Genomic DNA, 20,887 nt, shown 5'->3' on the forward strand with positions numbered 1-20,887 from the left:
GTCTGTGAGGAGGGCGCATGGGGAAGTGCCCACACAGAGCCCTGCTGAGGCTCTGTCACCTGTGAAGGGAGGAAATCTCACAGAGCGCACCCACTGTGTGGGCGCCCTCTCAGGTTTGGTGGCAAGCAGCTACAAAGCCCCTGTTATTGTGGAGTGAGGGTTAAATCCTTCTTCCCCTTCTCTCCACAGAGGGTGTAGAAGGGGTGCAGCCAGCTCTCAGCTGAGGGCTCAGGACAGATGGACATGACAGAGGCAGGCCTGTAGGCCTCGTGCAGCAAGGTGGGCATCTGCCTCACCCTCAGGCTCCCTGCGGCCTCTCCTGCCTCTCTACCTCATGGCCATTCGAGTATTTTGCAACTCCTGCTTCTGTGAGCCCCGCAAGGCCACGCCAAGGTTTATCTTCACCAGCTGTGGCCATGTCATCTGTGAGCTCTGCCTCCAAAAAGGTAATGGCTGCCACAGGCCCAGCCTTCTGCTCTAGCCAGGCAGTGCTGGCATACACACCTTTACCTTTCCCATAAACATTTCCCACTCACTGTGGAAAAAAGAAAGGCTTTTCATTTTGTTGATCTCCTGTTATTGATAAACCTTTTCAGTTGTTGCCACTGATTAACTTTAATTTGTAAAAGCAACCTGTGAAGGCCTCCAGATGAATCTGGCTGGAGGTATTTGACTTTGAGAGCGAGCCTTAGGCACCTAAATAAAAATTGAGCCCAGATGCTTATGATCCATGCCTGCATTATAAAAACAAAATAAGAATCTCTGTCTTATTTTGGAATGGGCATGCTTCTTCATTAGCGAGAGAACAGTTTGTAAAATAAAAGATTTGTACTTCCAGGATAGATTTTGCTATTAGTCTAAGGACGTTTTAAACCTCAGTATTTTCAATGAAATGCTACATAAATTTGAGGAGGGTTAGAGGAATTGTAGGTGATGTTTTGAAGCTCTTATGTGTTACACTCAGTTTCTGAGACATATTTTGGGAATCCTGTGATGTTCTCCCATGAGGATCTCTGGAAATGATATAGGGGAATAGAGAAGCTCCTTTTCAAAAGAAAAAAATAGCAGACAAACATCAATATTTTTCCCTTCAAGGTTGTATTAGATGCTTGACTTTTAGTAAGTGTAGCAGAAAAAGTGATGCATCTTTGTTTCATAATTAAAAAATAAGTCTTTTGACTAAAGGATTTTGCATTGCGGCTTTAAAGGAGAGAGGATATAAATATAACATGCTGGCTGATAGAACATGCATCATAGGTTGTCTTCCTGTTGTTACTATAATTTGGCAAAAAAAGTCTCTGAGACACTATTTTTTTTTTGTGAACTCAATAAAAATGATAATGAAATGTTATCCTCTTTAAAGATGCTTAAGAACATTGATCTTTAGAACCCGTAGGGAGCATCTAATAAAATTATCAAATTTATTGCAGTCATATGCATTTACTAGAGGTAGTTGCTAATACATTTGCAAATAATCAAAGAGACATTTAAAAAGTAATAAAGTTTTAGAAAGGGATTTAAAAGGTGATCAATTTTTTTCACAGAAAAGAAGAACAAGGAGCAATTATTAATTCTTTGAAGTTAAGGTTTCATATATTTTATCTAGAGAGCAAGACTAAACCTCAAACTGAAAAGTCATATATCTGGTTGGCTCTAATTCATTAGTGCACTTAAGCATGCACTTAATTAAACCAGGCAAGTAGTCCTATTTAAATCAAAGGAACTAAAAGTCACCTGCATTCAGTGACACTAATGATATTCATAAAATCATTTACATGAATACTTATTTGCAGGATTAAGACCTGATGACATTCACATACAATTGTGGGTACAGGGTTGCAGACTCAAAGTCTTTATTCTTGTTTATTTGAATTCCTTTTAGAACCTTCACATTCCTTCTATAAGCTCAAAACACAGGCTTAGGCAACAAATTCTATTAAAATTGTATACAATATCTATTCCATTTGATGTATATTTTAAGTGTGTCTTTACCTTGCAGGCAAAAAAGATGAATGTTTGATCTGCAGAACTCCTTGTCGTACAGTATTCCTTTCAAAAGAGGTAAATGGAGCTTTAGTACTATTATATTGCATTAATCTGTGGTTTGTTTAACAGCTAAATTATTTGCATTACAAAATACTTCCTTCTGTTTGCCAACTGTGACATGAATATTTATTGATGATAGCTTGGTAGCCTTGAATTCTTTTGCACTATACTGCTTTTAGTTTTACATTTTCTCAAAGAAAAGTCTATATAGACTCTTTATGTCCTCTGATTCTATTGGACTGTAAATCACTCAGGCATTTTCAGGAAATGTGACTGGCTACTTTGTAACATCAGTAATCTTTCAAAATGTGGAAAATACTTGTACATCAGAGAAAGTGGACTGTAATAAATTAATCTGGGTAATGGATTCAAGAAAATTTACATGCTGGCCCATCAGTGTTTTTGAGTGTATTGGTCTTTTTCTCCTCATTTTCTCTTAAGCTTGTTTTCCTCATGACCCAGTGATTATTAAATGATACGGACTGTTGATGAGAGTTATTCACTAGGCAATGACTAGCTTTTAGTTCTCTTTCTTATGAAATCCTTAGCAATGATTAATTTTCCCATTTCTCCCATGGAACCAGAAGATGTTTCCCCAAGAACCGTCTTCTACTTAGCTGATTTTATAAAGGGGCTTTGAAAATATTTATATTTTCCTAGAGTGACATCTGATTAAGAGACAAGAGTGCCTTAGAAGTGTAGAAGAAAAGCACTCAAGGCATTTAATACAGTTAAAACAGCAGTCATATAAAGCTATAGGGCAATAATGCATGTGAACTAGACACACTAGACAGTTTGGGACTAACCATGAAGAGGTCACCTTGGAGAAAAGCATGATTTCTCTACCTGTGTTTAAAATTGAGCTGATACACAGATAAATACTGAAACCTGAAGAGGACAATGCTACCAAAAAGTAAACCATTATAGCAAAAGAGTTGAATGCACTATAATTAAAAAGAACAATGAACACCACAATCAAATAAACCAGAGAAGAAACTCAGAGAATCTCTAAAGGAGGCATTTTAATAAGCTTTCATTATCAGCTTACTTAGATGTAATTTTTATTATCAATTTCAGTCATGGAATAACTTAGGTTGTTAGAGGACTCTGGAGGTCATCTTGTCCAGCCCCTTGCTCTAAACAAAGCTAAATTCTGTGTTAGATCTGTGTTAAATTGCAGCATTTCAACTTGATAATGTAATTTAAATATAGTGAAGGAATTTAAAAAATGCAGTGGTTGTGATACTAACAGCAAGATTAGATGTTTCATTAGAACCCACCATTGCTCTGGAGGACAGAAAGGAGGCAAATTACCATATTCTTTCAAAAGAGACATTAATGATGATTACTTAGCCTTGATTAAGAACAGATAAAATGATTGGAATGTTAATTGAAGGTGCATAGAAAAAAGTCTTATGGCTCTGTAATTTAAGGAACCTGAGTGGAAATATACCTGGAAACCTTTCTATGCCTGATTCTATGGCATTCCCAATGAGTAGGAAGTCCTGTAAATATGTTAGAACTCCTCATTAAGTTGTATATTGATGTAATCAACATCCGTACATTAAATATTCTTATCTTTACATCAGTGCATGCCAGTCACCTTTTTACTTTCCTTCTACAGTACCTACTTGCTCTTTCCCAGAGTATCATTAAGCTTTCCAATAAAACAAAATCTCACTGCTCATTATTTCAGAATATCTTGCTAACATCTCCTAATCCTCCATGCAACAAAGAAAATTTAAAATTTTTTCTACAGTCCTTCATTTTAAAGAGTTTATAAATCAGCATCAAAATCTATTTTAATTTCTTTCGGGATCAAACAGAGACTCAAACCAAAGTTGTTGCTTTGCTAGAACTCGAAATTTCTAGAGCCCACCACTATGAACGCATCTTAAAGACTTCAAATATATTTTCACTGATACTTTGTCTTGCTTGTTTTTTATTTACTCTTATGCCTTAGATTGGTTAGACTATACTATTGATCTACCAGCTTTTTGCTTTCTCGTTCTGTCTGTTCATCAGGTGGAACGTTTTGAATGCTTTGGCTAATGTCAACCAAATTCAAAGAGCAGAGGATAGTCAAACGCCTTTTATTTCCTCCCTTCTGGTCTTTGAAAACTGGTAGCTGGGGAAAGCAAGGAAAAGCAGTTTAGTTCCCCTGCTGAGAGAAATGCAAGTTCATCTTATCAGTAAGCAGAAGTGCATTTGGCAGCCTCATGCACAGTGCTGGAGTAACAGTGTATGCATGCCATCTCTGCTCAGCTGGATTGCAGTACAGGACACGGCTGTAGCAGATATCAGAACATGGGGAACAAAAGATAAAAATCTGCAGCAAATTGTGGTTATTAATTTAACTCCTCACATAATTATTTTTAATATACACGAGACACACTTCTACGTATAGTAAAAAATAGAGAATACACAGTGAAGACAGATTTGGGAAATGAAGCTATTATTATTCTTGGTTATCTGACCAGTGTTATACTATTTATGGACTAGATAAAAATGTTGTCTCTCTGTATGTTTGTGCATTCCCAAATGGAGGAAATTTTCATTCTTTTGTTATTTCAATATATTTCTAATTTAAGTAATAGCACCTATCTAATTTCTTAGTAGCTCAGAAGAACTGTTGATCCATTCATAGGTGGCCTATTTCTTATTTATTTAAATAATCCATCTTTCTTTCATTTTTCAATTTTTCAAACTTTCGGAGACTCTGTAGAACTTTAAGTATTAATTTATATTTTGCTGGCAACAGTTTTAGTACTTTTTTTACTCGTTTTTGAAAGGTGATTCCTTACGTAAAAAATGTCTATTTTCTGCTTTTATCTTGTCTTATCAGTAAATGTGTTGGGATGGTTTTTGCTTCCAGTTTAAAAGTAGATGTTTTATTGATTTATTTAGACTAGATTTTTCATTTTGAAAAGTTATTTGCAGTTACGTTAGAAATCATGCAAGGTTCTCAGGTGAAGGAACTTGATCAATGATTACTGCCACTCAGTAGTATTTTAACTTAGTACTATAACCAGTGTAATTGTTTTGGGGATATATTTGGATTGTATTTTCTTATGTCCTCTGGAAATTTTTATTGTCTTTGTTACAGTAAGTACGTGAGCAATGCAGTTAGTCAAAAGCACAAAGCCTTCCAGATATTTAATACAGACAGTAAATAAAACTGAGCTTTTTTTCAGTTTCTGTATTATCCTCCTGATCTGTCCATTTTTGATTTATCTACATTCTACATTATTCAGTTCAAGGAACACTTCAGAAAATGTTTTGTTTAATAGATCTTGCAAGAAAAAAATACTAACCTTGCTATACTTTATTTTCCTGCTAGACAAGTCCTGAAATTCAGTCACTGTTCATGGGAATAGACACACTGTGCAAGAAGTATTCAAAAGAAATAACACAGGTGAATCACCCTTAAAACTTTTCAATTGTCTAAAACAATTAGAAACTTCTACTGCTTTTTTTGGAAGTAGGAAAAATACATGAATGAATGCCTCATGTTGTTTGACTGTTACTCTCCTTGTTTCTTTGATTTCACACTTACGAAGTTCTTAAGAAAGCATATGTTTATCATGTCCTTTGCTTGTGTTTTCAAACTCTCTCTGCAGACCACTAGTTCTGGTTATTTCAGTGATGTAAATCACTTTCAGTGCCATGAAATGAAAAATGAAATCTTCCAGTATCTTCAACAGGCTCAGTTAATGTACATTAATTTTAGTAATATGCAGTTTCATAGTGAAAACCTAAGCTCGCAAAAGCTCTGAAATGAATGCTGCCTTGTTTTTTTTCTACTTTTTCTTTAACAGAGTAAGCTACTTAAGAAAAATCCCTGATCTCAGAAGCTAGATTTATTAAAAATAAGGAGAATATAATTACTAAAATGTGAAAAAAGAACCCCATATTCTGATCTGACTTTTTTCTTTTTTTTTTAACAGATAAAACAAAAGATTTCAAGAAATATTTCCTTCCCACCTTCTGTAAAATCCAGACTGGATTCAGTCTTAGTTTCTGCTCCATGAACTTAAGTAACTTTTTGGGTTAAGCACATGCTTATAAGCTCCCACTGTCTTCTCACCTTCTTCATCTTTTCAGCCTGGCTTTGAGGTTTCTCCTCTTTGTCTCTTATGGAACATTTCATTGGCAGCTTCAGCCACTCTAGGTTGTACTGTAAGTCATGCATCTTCCCTGCACTGACCTGCAACTTTCACTGTTTTGTGCCAGTACTTGTTTGATCTTGCAGTGAGCTTACTGATCCAGTAGAAAATTAATAAAGGGAAAATTAATGAAGGGAAAAAGCAACAGTTCTCCTCATCTTAGAAATCTCCTAATTGACAACAGTGATTATAGATTTGCTGTATTTCACAAACTTTTCCAAAGTTGAGCATGGCCCTTTTCCACAGCAATCCTCTTCCTGAAATGCACAGCTGAGACAAGGTAAAGAAGAAGCCTTCTTCTATCATGTCAGACATACCATGTAGAAAGAAAAGTAGTTATTCTGCAAACTGAACAAATCCAGATGTCTGTATTATCAATCACATCTGAATGCAAACTTCTGTAATGTGCCGAAGAAAGGAAATGAGGGACATGATCTTGAGAGTTTAAGGTGTTATTTTGGTAGTTTGAGATAACCTATGGGAAATAAATGGCCACGTAAAATCTGGAAAACATCAAGAATTTGTCAGAATTTCCACTGGCATCAAAGGACATACAATAAGCTTGCTCTGTGTTAGAGCAAAACCTTTTATAACCTAGTAATTAATCACAACAGCAGGTGCTTAGGAAAGCATATGGGAACAAGGCTCCTATGTAGTGATTTGTCTTCAAAACAGGCTCTTACTGTCAAGCAGTTTATGGCACAAGGATTTCTCAAGGTAGGGATGGTGCCATGGATTTCAAAAGCTTTTCTTCTTGTAATTGTCAAGTAGTTTTCTGAATACTTAGCATCTATCACATAATAGGAGGTCCGCAAATTGTACACAGTGTGATGACTATTTCCTTTTTTGCATGTTTTATCTTTCTATCTGATTTCTTGCTATCATTTGATTTCTTGCATCCTGTGCAAGAGGAAAAGCAACAACTCCCCAGTACTCTCTCTGTGATATTCATTAGTATTAGACTGCTAGCATACCCCTTCTTCAGCTATCGCTTTTCCAGCAATGAAGACTCATAAACTATTCAGTCATTCTTTGTATCACTGCTATTAAATACCTCTAATTTATCTGAATTGTTTCCAGAGCTACTATATCCTTTCTGAGATGGTGAGAAGACTCAGGATACAGTATTATCACACACGTTGACCCTGAAATGATGATGCTGCCTATTGTTGATTTTTTAACCAAAAATATGGAGAATGCTCTGAGGTGACCTAATAGCAGCCTTTCAATATCTAAAGAGGAGCTACAGGAAAGAAGGAGACGTACTCTTTAGCAGGGTCGGTTGTGATAGAACAAGGGGATATGATTTGAATCTTAAGGGTATATATTTAGGTTAGATGTAAGTAAAAGGTCTTTTAGAGTGAAGGTGGTGAGGCACTGGAACATGTTGCCCAGAGGTGTGGTGGATGCCCTGTCCCTGGAGACTTTTAAGTATCAGGGGCCTTTATCAGGCCCTGGGCGGTCTGATCTAGATCTGATCTCCACATCCCTCCCTGTTTGTTGCAGAGGAATTGGACTAGGTGGCCTTTAAAGGTCCCTTCCTGCTCTAAAGATTGTATGATTCTATGATCTGACTGACTTTTTTTACTTGCCTACTTATTAGCTTTTAAGGATTAGGAATTTAGTATGTGAGGAATTCTGACTGTTCCCTTCTGAATGTTTCTTTTATCAGTTCTTCAGGAAATACTTCTCATCTTTTGATTAAGTATCCAATGGAAACCTTCTAGGCTCTTGCACTGTGAATCAAAAGTAACAATTTCAGTTACCTACTCTGCTATGTGTTTATCTTCTCTGAGTATTTCTTGTTGGCTGTCTCTAGCCCTGCATATTTTCTGCAAGTTTTCTTACTCTTAATATGTCAGAAAAAAGATTTATTAGTAAGTTTCTGCCTATTGTAATTTGTTCAGCAAGCTCTTGTCCTGCTTAGATTGCGTCTCTTTATTTTTAACTTGTCATGGTTTATGATCCTCATCTGGACACAACATGAAGTGCTTACACATCACCTGATAGCATGGCTAATAATTATTTTTTAATTAACAAGATAGTTTTACAAGGCAAGTTATAGTTGCCAGTAAGACATGTTACTTTTAATGTTACCATTAATTTTATGTATTTGCTTAGCACTAATGAATAAGAAACAAGACAGGTAAACTGCCTTTCCAATTTCTTTACTTTATTATTGAGCAGTGTTAAAATACAAATTCTGTGAAATAAATCTGCCAACTCTAGGGTAGATTGTTCTAAATTAATCTAAGAATTTCTATATCTGAATAATATTTTGGACATGGCATGTTTTTTTGGAAGAAGTTTAAACAGTTATATGAAGGATATGTTAAATGCTTATTAAAAAAGAGAAAAATATGCATTCTTTGGTGAGGTTACATAAATGTAATTAGTTGAAGCTTGATATGTATGTATCAAATTTTATTTTTAGATTTCAGAATTTCAAGAAAAAAATCGTAAACATTTGCTAGCATACCACAGAGAAAAGGTAAATCTAATTGTTATTTTCTTATTTTTGTTGGTTATGTTTGCCTTATTACTTTGTTTATGTTTTAGAAAATATATTCACTGTTTATTGGAATACTTATAATCCTGTCTCAGCATTGTCTCCTTTCTGTCCATAGTGGTGGACCAGCACTACATAGGTGTCCTGGGTGTGAAATGACAGAGGAAAACTCAGATACATTGTATAAGTGCTTTTTCCTGCTACCCTCCTCTGCCTGGACCCTGGTTTCTGGGAAAAACTGAGTACTCACACAAAAAGGATTCTCGTGCTTGCCTATCTTGTTTGTGGTCTCCTTCCTTATCTCTAGTACATCATCCTTGCCACATGCAGCCAACAGCTGTCATGATCTTGATAAAAACTTCTTTGTTGCTCTTCCTGCGAGCTTCAGAGATACCAGAGTGCAGGTGTGTTATGTGTGCTATGAACAATTGGTGTTTATATTCCGAAAATCTAACACCTGTATTCTTCTGGAACCCAGAAATACTGAAAACCAAATAGTTATTTAACTTTTTAAAAGCATTTTGGTATAAAAATGATAAGTTCTAGAGAGCGGCAGGTATATTGTTCTTGATATCTGTACTGGTCACTCTCTTAATCAAACCTAGCTTAAATTAGGAAAAACAAATAAGAAAGAGTATTAAAAAACCTGGTCCTACACCCCAATTTTGTCTTTAATATGTTTTGCAAAGTTTCACATCTGTAAAAACATGTAATACCTCCCACAAGCAGTGTGATCTTGTAAAGATAAAAGGGGAAATGTTTTAAAGGAATTTAAAAAATATTGTGAGAAGCACGATAGGTTAACAAGAAAAGTTATAATTTGTCTTCAAATGAAAATATAAATAGTGTGAAGTAGTGGAGAATTAAAGTCACACAGGAAATTGAGGATAAAATACATATGCAGCATTGAGGCTATTGAATAAGTTTAAATGTGCTTCATAAAAAATAATATATGATCATGCAATGAATAACTCTAAAAATACACATAATAGGGAACTGACTTAATGCTCTTTGAACTCTGCTAACTGATAACGTTCTTTAATGGAGACTTTTTTGTCATGTCTATAACACAATTAGAAATACTCTTCACATAAAGCTACTACAAATAGATACTTCCAAGAACTGAATACATTTTGGATCAGGAATAAAAATATGGACATGTGGTACTTGGTGTTTTGGAAATACTGTTATTGCTATCTTCTTCTGGTAATTCCATATTAAGTGCTCTATCACTTTTGTAGCATGAAATCTTAGAATTGTGGAATCATAGAATCATCTAGGTTGGAGAACACCCATGCTTGAGCAACTACATACCCTTGTTACAAGAGGCCAAAAACAGAACAAAAACAGAATGCACTGTCAAGGTGCATTCTCAACAGTGGCTCATACAAAGAGGCTGGCCTCAATGTTTGTGAAGCAATCCATGCTTGGCTACCTTAGCACAATGCTGACTCATGTTCAGCTGTCTGTCAACCAACATTCCCAGGTCCTTTTCCTTCAGGCAACTTTTCCAGGCATTCTTCCCCTAGCCTATACTGCTGCATGGGGCTGCAATTGAACACAGCCCATCTATGCAGCCTATCCTATCTATGCATCCTCCTTCCTGCCCCTCCTGTAGATTGGAGTCACATTTGTTAACCTCCACTCAACAGGGACCTCCTTGGTTAACCGAACTGCTGTTAAACAATTGAAAGTACCTCAGTGAATATATCAGATATGGGAAAGAGAAAGAAAAATAGAAGAAAACTATTTTAGATGACTTTCGTTGTGTTCGTTTATCCAGAATTATGCTTTTTTATGAGAAGATAATAGAACTAAGACTGTAGGTGCTAAAAAGCTGTTTATGTTTTTAAGGCTGTCTGGGTAATGTATCCATGTAACAGCTACAGACTTGCCCTGTCGTATCTAATAGTAAATCTGGAATGGCAGCAATAATCTAGGATTAAAATCAAAAAGCATGACCTTTCAACACTTTGGAATGCTAGCAGTGTAAAAATGAAATTGCATATCATACAAAGACAGCTTGTTTAAATTTTTATGTCACAGAAAGTAAAGCTGGAAGAATCTCTGAGGAAAGCAAGACAACAACTGCATCAGATACAAAGGTAAGAGGTGTAATGCAGCAGAAGTAAATGATTTTTGTAATCAGAATGCAGTAGATTCATTGGTAGAACAATTTCAAAATGCTTTCTTTTGCCTTTTTTTCTTATTTTGTAGAAATGGAAGAATAGTAGTTTTTGCAAAAATGAATGAAACGTGATTTCTGTCATCAGATCTCCCCCCCCCCCCCCCCCCCCCCACATTATTCAGGCCCATAAGGAAGAAATTGTTTTATTTTTAAATTCAAATCAGTGGTTACACTAAATATCTTCAAAAACTTCTGGAAAAATACTTTGGCAGGCTTGGTCTTCTTTAGAGTCCTTTGTGTATATCTAAAATATTCTACTCCCTGTGGGTTCCTCTTCTTCAAAGGAATGCTTCTCCATCTTGTCACATTTATGATTATCAGTGAATAAGGATCCTGAAATAGCCTTGATAAGACAGTTCATGAAGACAGCAATTTAATAGCAAAACACTGTTGATCTTTATTACTTTACTCTTGTGTCGGTTTTTCATTTTTAGTATAGACTTTCTTTTGACTCTGATATACAAATAATACTGTATTATGTTTTCTTGTGGTCCTTGGTGTAATATAACTGAAAGAAAAACACCATAAAGGAAGCTAGGTGGCTTATCATAGTTTGTATATTTTTATCCACTACCTCCTTTTACATTTCTGCATCTCACGTAACTAGCACCTTGGTTATAACAACTGTAGAGTTCTTAAATGAATTTTGAATTCTCACAGAATTCTATCAAGACAGTGTGACCTAAGGGACCTCCTCATATGCTCAGCAGACACGTTCTTCCTTTCTACAATTACTGACAAATGTATCAGTTTTACATAGCAGCCAACAATTCCTTTGAAATTCAGATTTTTTTAAAGTTAGGTAAATGTATATGTGAAAATGAAGTTTTGACACAATTGCAGATCGTAATTTATTATATTTTAATATGGTGTTCCATGAAATTGCCATGTTGTTCCATTCAATCTCATTCCATTAAAGATCATAATGTTTTCTTAAATTTATACTACTGAGCATGCAGTGACTAATGTAGACATTATATAGAAAAGATGAACTTAATAGCTGCTCAAATGTATTGCATATTTTGCTTCCTGGTAAATAGTGTCACGTTAAAACCAGCTATTAATGTATAAAGTACTTTGATATTGACCAGCTAGAAATATGAACTAAGCAAACCATCCTTCTGTTTACATCCATGTTTCTTTTTCACTTTTAGTATGAAACCTCCTCAGCAAGTTACTCAGCTGCCATTTGCCAGTACAAGCAGAAATCCACTCTCCAGTAAGAAGCACTGGTTTGAGATATTAACTGTGGAATGCATATCAGTGGACATAAGAATATTCGAATAAGAATAATAAGAAATAATAAGAATATTTCTTAAATTCTTTAATTACTTTAGTGCCTTCAAGAAGACTGAATGGATGCTCCTCATATTCTCTTCAACCTAGTCATCCTTCCACTTCTGAAACGTAAGTGCAAATCCTTAATTTTAAATGAAAATCTAAGCAATGACAATGTTGTAATATCTTATATCCCAAACAGTGTCTTTTAGAGTGAGTTTAAAATGAGTAAGTTTTCTGATTTATTTTTTGTTTGTTTCTGCAAACTGTTTTAGTATAAAGGAACTGGGGATATCTATCCTAGACTACATGATAGCTAGTTTTATAGATTGCCTTTGTACTCACTAGATGGCATTATTATTCTTATTCTAGAGATGCTCTGTACAGACAGATTGATTAATAGGTGAGCAATGAGAACACCTCCTTTTAATTGTAGCAGAATATATAAATGACTTGTACAGACAGCTGTATTTACATTGTAGTTATTTAGATAGGATGAGCTCCAGCAAGGCATTCAATGCCTATTAAATTTTAAGCAAATTGAACATACATCTCTCTCAAGCTAAAAGGTATCTTTATTTATGATTTATTTTTGAAAAAATGTTTCAAAATGCCCTTGTAGTGTTGACAAGTGACAAATAAGTAAGTATAATATAACACAAATTTCTTGGTAAGTATCTAAACCAACCTCAGTATCAGCTGATACTGAGCTTTGGAACAGGTCCAGCATACTCATATATATAATGTGTTAAATTTTTTGTTTTTGTGTTATTAGTCAAAATTTACATAATCTTAGTCATTATAAAGAATGTGCTATTTTTAATTGTGATATCATACTTCTTTTGACATTTATTGTAAGAATGGAGTCAATGGAGGTTGATCATGTTCCTTCACCAATGAGGAAAGTAAGTTTCTGTATGTGTGTGTATGTGTTTATAAATATACATCTTCAGTTTCTCCAACCCTGTTAACACTGTAAAAAAAAAGATCACTACTCCCCTGACTTCCTTCCTCCTCAGCACCCCACCCTGCCTCCAGTTCAGACCAATTAGTACTCATTTCAGCTAAGGTAAGTGTTTAGTAGAAGTCAGACATTCCCCAAAGCAGAATCAAAAATAAATGAGCCTCAACACCATTTTCCTATCATAATCACAGAATAGCTGAGGTTGGAATGGGCCTCTAGAGGTCGTCTTCTCCAAACTCCGGGTCAAGCAGGGCTGCCTAGAGCCAGCTGTCCCAAGCAATGTCAAGACTGCTTTTAAATTATTGTAAACTTTGTCTCTCTAAAAACTGTAACTTAGTTCTGAGATTTTGCATTTTAGTGCCATGAACAAGCCTGGAAGTGGAGGGTTCCAGACATCTTCAGGTTTATAGTCATCAAAACAGTAACACTCTTGCTTAAAATACATTAACAATGAATGTACTTATTATACTGAAATTAATACTATGTTTTTCTTTTAGCCTGAGACAATGACAGGTCCAGTAAGATTATCAGTTATAACTCCACCACAAGATGGACGCATGGGTATGTAAGAAGAAAGTTGTTAATGGAAAAAATTGTATCACTTTAAGGGAATTAATAAATTAAAATTGCGTTAGCAATTCACCATCAAAACGTGAACTGTATTGAGGTGTAAAGAATTCACCACATCGACTTGAATTCAGTAGATGGGAAATGGTTAAAAATGATGAATGAAATAGTTTTCCTAGTACTTACCTCCTCTGTTCTGTGAATATATTTTTTTGTGACATTTACTGATTTATGCACAACCATAGTCAACATGTCTAAAGAAAATACTATAATGATGTGATTGAACAAATCATACATACTTACATTATGTATTATTGGCCTTCCACTGGCCTTCATGATTATGCTAGTTTGTATAGTGTTACCAGAAGCTGACACTGTCCATAATATTATGTTAAAAATCACTTGAGGGAGGGGAGGAAAATAAACTGAAGTTAGAGAAATGTTTTGCAACAAAATGAAAGCTTATTTTGTAAACAAAAGTAAATATGAAGATTTTAGGTGAAGGTGTTCTTCTCTTTTTTTTAGGCATGCTATCACTATATTAAAGTTGAAGGCATTTTACCTGACTGTACTTTCTATTCTTTCCTTGGCTGTTACAGATCTTGGGTGGCTCTCCTACATAAACAAGACATAAATGACAGCCAGTTGAAAATAGTGTGATTTCTTTAGGCACTGTGTGTTTGTGAGAAGTTTCACAGAATTTCTAATGCTCTGCAGGTCTCTACCATTTCTGTGTCCCTCCTATTCTCAGTCTTACATTCAACACGGTTCTGCAATAGTCCATTCTCAGGCAATCTTTGTTTAGCTTGGAGAAGAGAAGGCTCCAGGGAGACCTCATTGTGGCCTTCCAATACTTGAAGAGAGCATATAAACAGGAGGGGGAATGGCTGTTTACAACGGTGGATAGTGATAGGACAAGGGGGAACGGTTTTAAACTGAGACAGGGGAGGTTTAGGTTAGATATTAGGAGGAAGTTTTTCACACAGAGAGTGGTGACACACCTGGAACAGGTTGCCCAAGGAGGTTGTGGATGCCCCATCCCTGGAGGCATTCAAGGCCAGGCTGGATGTGGCTCTGGGCAGCCTGGTCTGGTGGTTGGCGACCCTGCACACAGCAGGGAGGTTGAAACTAGATGATCATTATGGTCCTTTTCAACCCACACCATTCTATGGTTCTATGATACAATTCATCTTACAACTAGCTTCAGCAGGTAGGAGAATCCATCTCCAGCCACATGGAGAGTGTACTTCAGTAAATGTCTTGTTTGAGCTAAATCGCTCCAAATGTTTTTTTGTTTTTGTTTTTTGTTTTTTAATTTTTAGGGTTGTTTTAATTCTTTCTGAAGTGACACAATAACTTCATTTTATCAGCCATAGCCATATATTTAATTTTCTATTGTAATTTTGCACCAATTCTTATTCTTGAATAAACTGATCGTGAATTTGTCCCAAATAAAGCAATTAAGATATTAATCATATTTTTCAAAGCTATCTCCTAATTAAAGAGGATAATTCATTTTGGCTCTGTTTTAAAAAATGTAATTCGTACAGGTAGTGTATCCTACAGAAGTTCTCAGTCATCTGGAATAACATCAAGTCAAAGTACAGCAGTATCTACAAGGTAATTAAAAACCTTTTAAGGATGTTACAGTCTCTTCTGAGACACTGAAATTTAACTTTTGCCTAGCCTTTATAAATCTGTACATTGAAAGGCTATATTCTTCATCTTAAGGAATGTTACTGTGTAAACTAGCTGTCACCTATACAAAAGTTCATATTATTTGAAGACTATTTTTTGAAATTACTTTCTTCAAAAATGTGCAGAGATAATCTGAGTTCCTGTACCTGTGGACATGTGAAGTCATGTTGCTTTTATACAAAGGGTAGTTAATTTCAACTAAGAAAGTGGAATAAACACTCTGCTTTATAACTCTCCTGAAAGTCAAGAGTGTAAATGTAGTATCTACACAAGAGTTATTCTCTGATTAAACCAAACATCTTCATTGGGTGCATCATTGGCTTTTCAGTGTTTTTCATCTAAGTAGTGATCTCAATTTTTTAGAACTATCAGCATTAGTAGAAGAGATATAAAATGGTTAGAGAAAAAGATAGTCTTGTAGTCTACAATCATCAAGCTCAACGTGCCTCCTTAGCATAAATTTTAAATATATGCTACAGAATATTTCTTTTCCATCTCAGATTCTTTGATCAGACCATTTGTTTTCTTCTGCATCTTACAATACATAAAAATTGTGTCTATCTAAAAATCTGATGAGGAATCTGTAGAAGACAACAATACATCATATTTGCTATTAAAATACTAGCAATATGAATTAAAAAGGTTTTGAAGTCTCTTGTTCTATGAAAGCAACCTCAAATCTTATCCATTAATAATTTTCATTAATAGATCCACACCTGTAGGACTACCACATAATGGATGTTCACTTATATCACCTTCTGGATCACAAAGCAGTAGGAGGGGATCATGGTCTGCTTCTGATTTCAGAACTCCTCCATTGTATCAATTTACGTTGCCTTCACCACAGTCATCTGTAACAAGACCTCCAATCACCATCTCTGGAATTCTGCAAAGACAATATTTAGGCAAGTATATCTCAGAAAATAACATTTAGCACTTTTTCCTGAAAAAAAGTCAGCATAATATATGTTTGTGACTGACTTATTTACTGCAAAAGAGTAAATAATACACTATGCAACATAAAAATGATATTTGAAAATTGAAAGTAGGCTACCTGCAAGGTATGGAAAATGTTGATATTTATGATCCGTATTTAGCCTTAGTCTTCGGTGCAACAAAGTATCTTGCTTTACTCAGAATAATATTTTAAGAGGTTTAAATTTGATCATTTCCACATTGTTTTCAAGTAAAATACCAATTCTAAACAATTTGGCAAATCTAATCATGTTGCTAGTGTCAACTAAAGAGCAGGGAAAAGAAAAGCTTTAGTGACACAAGTGCAGTGAATCAATAGTAGTCATAGCAAGACTGAGATAATCAGCAGGAGTTCTTTAATAAAGCAGAATATTTGAGCTGACATATGAGAATGATGGAAAAATAAAACCTGTCTATAATGAAAGGAATGAATGGGAGACAGATTCTGTACAAAAAAAATGAAGTGTTGTAGAAAGTGAGTGACAGTGGATGTCCCACTATATTCAGTGAAGAAAAAAAAGGAGCACAAAAGGAAATTGCAGTATTTGTAAGGTAAGAAGTGCTAGTGATCTGACCATTAGGAAAAGAAAGGAAGATGTATTTAGTTCGGTAGGAAAGGCTTAGATGATACTTGTAGTCATGTCTGCAAGCTGTTTTTCCCATATTCTGAACTATAGAAAATTAATTTATCTTACTATTACTTGCTAGCAATCACTGTCCTAAGTAGTAATCTTCCCAAGCCCATCAATTTTACAGTCCTAGTACTGTTCCCTTACTTGCCAGATTTTCTGTCTCTACATTTCTTATGGACCTTGTTGTCAACAAGTCATCCACATAAATATCCTCACATGACAAAAGAAAAAGGGACTTACTCCAGGGTAATAACTGTTGAGTGCTGTTGAGTTTAGCATAAAGCCAGCAAATGTAGTCACATAGCGACCAGTCTGAGAGATGTGTAGTCTGCATTTCCACTGGGACATTATGGAATACATTCTTTGTATTGAAAGGACATCGTAAGTGAAAACTTATTTACATATTTTAAAAAATTCTCCCATACTCAAATTATGAATACTTACTGAACTTGAATATCTCATAATTGCTTTAAATCTGAAATTGCTGCATGTGAAATAATGCATGAGCCTTGCAGGTTCTATAAAAAAAAACAGAGTAGAAATCCATATTATTAAAATAAGCAGCTATGTGGAACTGAAGTACTGGTTTTCTTTGAGTTATATGTTTACAAGCTAATTGTAGTTCATGGACAGAACAACAATATTTACTTTGAAATTTCATTTCTGCAGCTGAAATTGGAATAGGGCACATTCTTCAACAGAAAGATAAATATTTTATGTAAATAAAAAGGAGCATAATTAGATTCATGAAACACTGTAAAAATTCTCATCAAAATGTATCTTATATTTTAAACTTTTGATCATTTTTACTTTCCTTCTTCCCCAAATGATTTACATGAATCAAGTTCTCTTTAGACTTACTAAAATATTTCTGTTTGTATTCTTATTCTAGGATCAGCTAGTTTTGGAGGACAAACAGCAGAAAGATAAGCAAAAATCTGTGATTTATTTTGTTCTATAAGCATTTTGAAAAGCTGTGCACTGTTGTTGGATATCAAAGTGTTTGTAATTTCTATAAAATGTCAAAGTAGCATAAAACAACTATTATTCAGCATGAATAGTATATTTAAAGCATTGCTGAAGTTGCCAGTTAACATTTATAGTAACTTTAAGAAGGATTACAAAAGATTCTGGCTTTTTAAAGGAATTTTGGCTTAAAATATGTTGTAAGAATTGTAAAAATAAATTGGCTTTATTAATGAAGTGTTAAGACAAAAAATGCTTTTATATTCAATGAGCTCTTCTTGCTGTAAACACAGTGAACTGCAGCAGAACTCTGTTTTTAAATAGTTGTGCCTGTACAGATGAACCCCAGCCCCCAAAATGTTTTAATGTTAGACATTAAATCAAATAGAGATTTGATTCCAAAATCCAAATTTGGATTCTTATTCAATAGGTCACCTTTTGTTTGCACTGTTGTAAGGGGTATCATTTGAGGGATATTACACTCCAGTAGGCCCTTCTGAAGTTATAACAGAGTATCTACACAACATGCCAGAAGCTTACCATTTGATTTGGGTAGCAATGCTATCTTCTCAAAAATGCAATGAAGTGGAGGAACTGCTTTGAAGAGATGTATCATGCCATAGACTACCTTTCCTCCCACAGAATAGCAAATGAATGCTCTGACTGGGAAGTCCCAGACTGCCAACACTTCCACTGAAATTCCTACCGTTACTGTGTATGTCTGGATAAATCTTGCTATGGCTGAATAAATGAAAACTCACCTTTGTTCTGTTTCGGCCCTAACTTAGGCCCTATTTAAAAAATAGGAAAACTAAAGGATATTTTTGAGCCTAAGTCCACCAAATGAATGATACAACTTGTTTTGGGTTAAAATGTTTTGCTTGACCTAAAAAGTAAAGAGAGTACAAAGGTGTTTTTCATTTTTGCTGTCTCCTTAGCTGTTTACTGCACAGAGTTCAAGCGTGCCACTTGAAAGAGAGTAAAATAGATTGAGAGATAATTGGTTTGTGAACATCTCTGGACCAGGAGCTTCTTCACTGATTTTCAGATTTACATTTCACTTCTTTCAGTGTGAAGTTCTTAAATCGTAATTGCTTTAATTTTTTACCATGGGACAGTTTGTATATTTCCTCATTCTCAATGTTCCTATACTTAAAATTTTCAGTGTGATTTCAAATTAAATTACCTTTCAAGCAATTTTCTGTTTGAAAGATTTATTTTTATAGTAGCATAAACATATAATGAGTAATCAAATTTTCTAAGTTCCAACTCTTCTCTACTTCAAGAAGAGCAAGAATAGCTTGAAAAAGTGAGGCCAGTAGAATACAGTTGCCAGCTTCCACTATAAGTCCCCCAATGGCCTTCTATGTGTTTGTCTCAAAAGAAAGTATTATTTATAATTTCTTTAATTTTCTACTGTATCTTATCTCACTGTGGAGTCATCACCCAGGATCACAGTCAAAAACATCTGTACATGTCAAGCAGAAATGCCTTTGAGTGACATTCAAGGTATCCCAGTTTAGATGAAACAAGAAGTCCAGGACAAATGTGATGCTGATGAAGTTATTGTGTATATAAAAATATAATTTTAAATATAAAGTATAAAAATATATAAATATAAGAATATATTAAAAAAAACCCTAAAAAACAGTTTCCTTCATCTGAAAGTAAGCACAAAAGTCACTATATTCATCTCCTAGGTATCCATCTTCACTGATTTTTTCTTGCTTTGGAGATGAGTTAAAAATTTGCAGTACACTAATGATACACCAGAGGGTGCTAACTTACCTCTAAACAGATTTAGTTCCACCACTCATTTGGGTAAGTGGAGAGAAAACTGTACTATATTGGCTCTTACAATTTGGGATTTATATAGAAAAGCAAAAGACAATACAAAGAAGTGCAATAAAGAGATGTTTGAGTCTGAAGATAAAATATCAGAAAAGCATCTGAATATGAAACAAAAGAGGAGGACTGAAAAAACTACACTGAATGTTAAAACAGTAATTCAGATAGAGTACTTCAAAAACTTCAGAAAAATTAATAGAAGCAGAGATTAGTCATGGTAGTGGAGTTACAGTGGTGGTCTGAAGGAAGAAATTAGTTAGACCTAATACTGGGAAATGGGGCAGAGTACTTTGGCAATGTGCTAGTTTCTCAGGATAAGGTCAATGCACCCTCACAGTGGTTATTCAATACTTCTGAGAGAAGACAGTGTGGTGTATAGCTTTGAAAAACACAAAGCCTGAGTGATCCATGGATTCTTTTCAGTCTTTCTGTCTGTAGCTTTCTAGTTTCAGCTTGTAGGATAGCACTAATTTTTCTTTTGCAGTTTTGTGGGAGAGAACACGGCGCTGTATATATTTCACTACAAGGGTGTTTTATGCATGTATGAACAAAAGATTTTATTACTAGTCAGAATCATATTATTCATGCAGTAAGGTCACCATGGATGCTTAAGCTGTCCTCTTGTTTGCATTATCATTGCCAGCTTCAACTTCATTTCACAGTCATCATTTATCTTTTTCACAAGGTGATATTTATACCGTATAAGGTAACATCATGTCTACTTATTGCTTGGTAATACAAAAGAAGTCTGGTAGACAAAAGCTTAGTCTGTTAGACATAATACCTGATACTTGCCAAGTAGCATTTTCTACACTTGTGCCAATTAGAATGTGAAATTGCTGCTCCTTAGTTTTGAAATCTCATGTTCTGCCAGTCTACAGATCAGCTTAATGTGCCCCTAAGGTGCATGCTCTGCTGCTGATGGTCAGACATGTGCGGTTGTATCAGGCTCTTCCTACCAATCTCTCCTATGAGGATAGAAACATCCTTCTTAAGAACAACAATACTCACGTCAATTCTAAATTAAGTGTAGCACCATTACTGCTACAA

At 35.0% G+C, this 20,887-nt stretch overlaps 1 protein-coding gene and 1 long non-coding RNA gene across 4 annotated transcripts in view; one reads left to right on the plus strand and one right to left on the minus strand.

The window, feature by feature from the left end:
* The first annotated feature begins 57 nt into the window (after positions 1 to 57).
* Positions 58 to 19,186, plus strand: RNF212 (ring finger protein 212). 3 transcript variants are annotated; one of them, XM_040700315.2, is made up of 13 exons: positions 58 to 113; positions 190 to 446; positions 2,000 to 2,061; positions 5,387 to 5,461; positions 8,647 to 8,703; positions 10,768 to 10,826; positions 12,064 to 12,128; positions 12,247 to 12,316; positions 13,047 to 13,092; positions 13,649 to 13,712; positions 15,269 to 15,338; positions 16,125 to 16,321; positions 17,916 to 19,186. In XM_040700315.2, exons 2-13 carry the CDS (start codon positions 335 to 337, stop codon positions 17,951 to 17,953), a joined length of 915 nt encoding a protein of 304 aa, XP_040556249.1. In that variant the 5' UTR covers positions 58 to 113; positions 190 to 334; the 3' UTR covers positions 17,954 to 19,186. The 3 variants fall into 3 exon arrangements, with proteins under 3 accessions (XP_040556249.1, XP_015141509.2, XP_046797212.1); XM_015286023.4 differs by having other exon boundaries at positions 58 to 446; XM_046941256.1 differs by lacking the exon at positions 58 to 113 and having other exon boundaries at positions 441 to 665.
* Positions 15,084 to 20,887, minus strand: part of LOC124417967 — a 57,322-nt gene continuing 51,518 nt past the window's right edge. The window contains exons 3-4 of the long non-coding RNA XR_006939290.1: positions 17,468 to 17,541; positions 15,084 to 16,302 (exon numbers count right to left, since the gene is read on the minus strand). This is a non-coding gene — a long non-coding RNA (uncharacterized LOC124417967). The remainder of the gene's footprint in view (positions 16,303 to 17,467; positions 17,542 to 20,887) is intronic.

The sequence above is a fragment of the Gallus gallus genome, chromosome 4 (genome assembly GCF_016699485.2).
Source record: "Gallus gallus isolate bGalGal1 chromosome 4, bGalGal1.mat.broiler.GRCg7b, whole genome shotgun sequence".
Classification (NCBI taxonomy): Eukaryota; Metazoa; Chordata; class Aves; order Galliformes; family Phasianidae; genus Gallus; species Gallus gallus.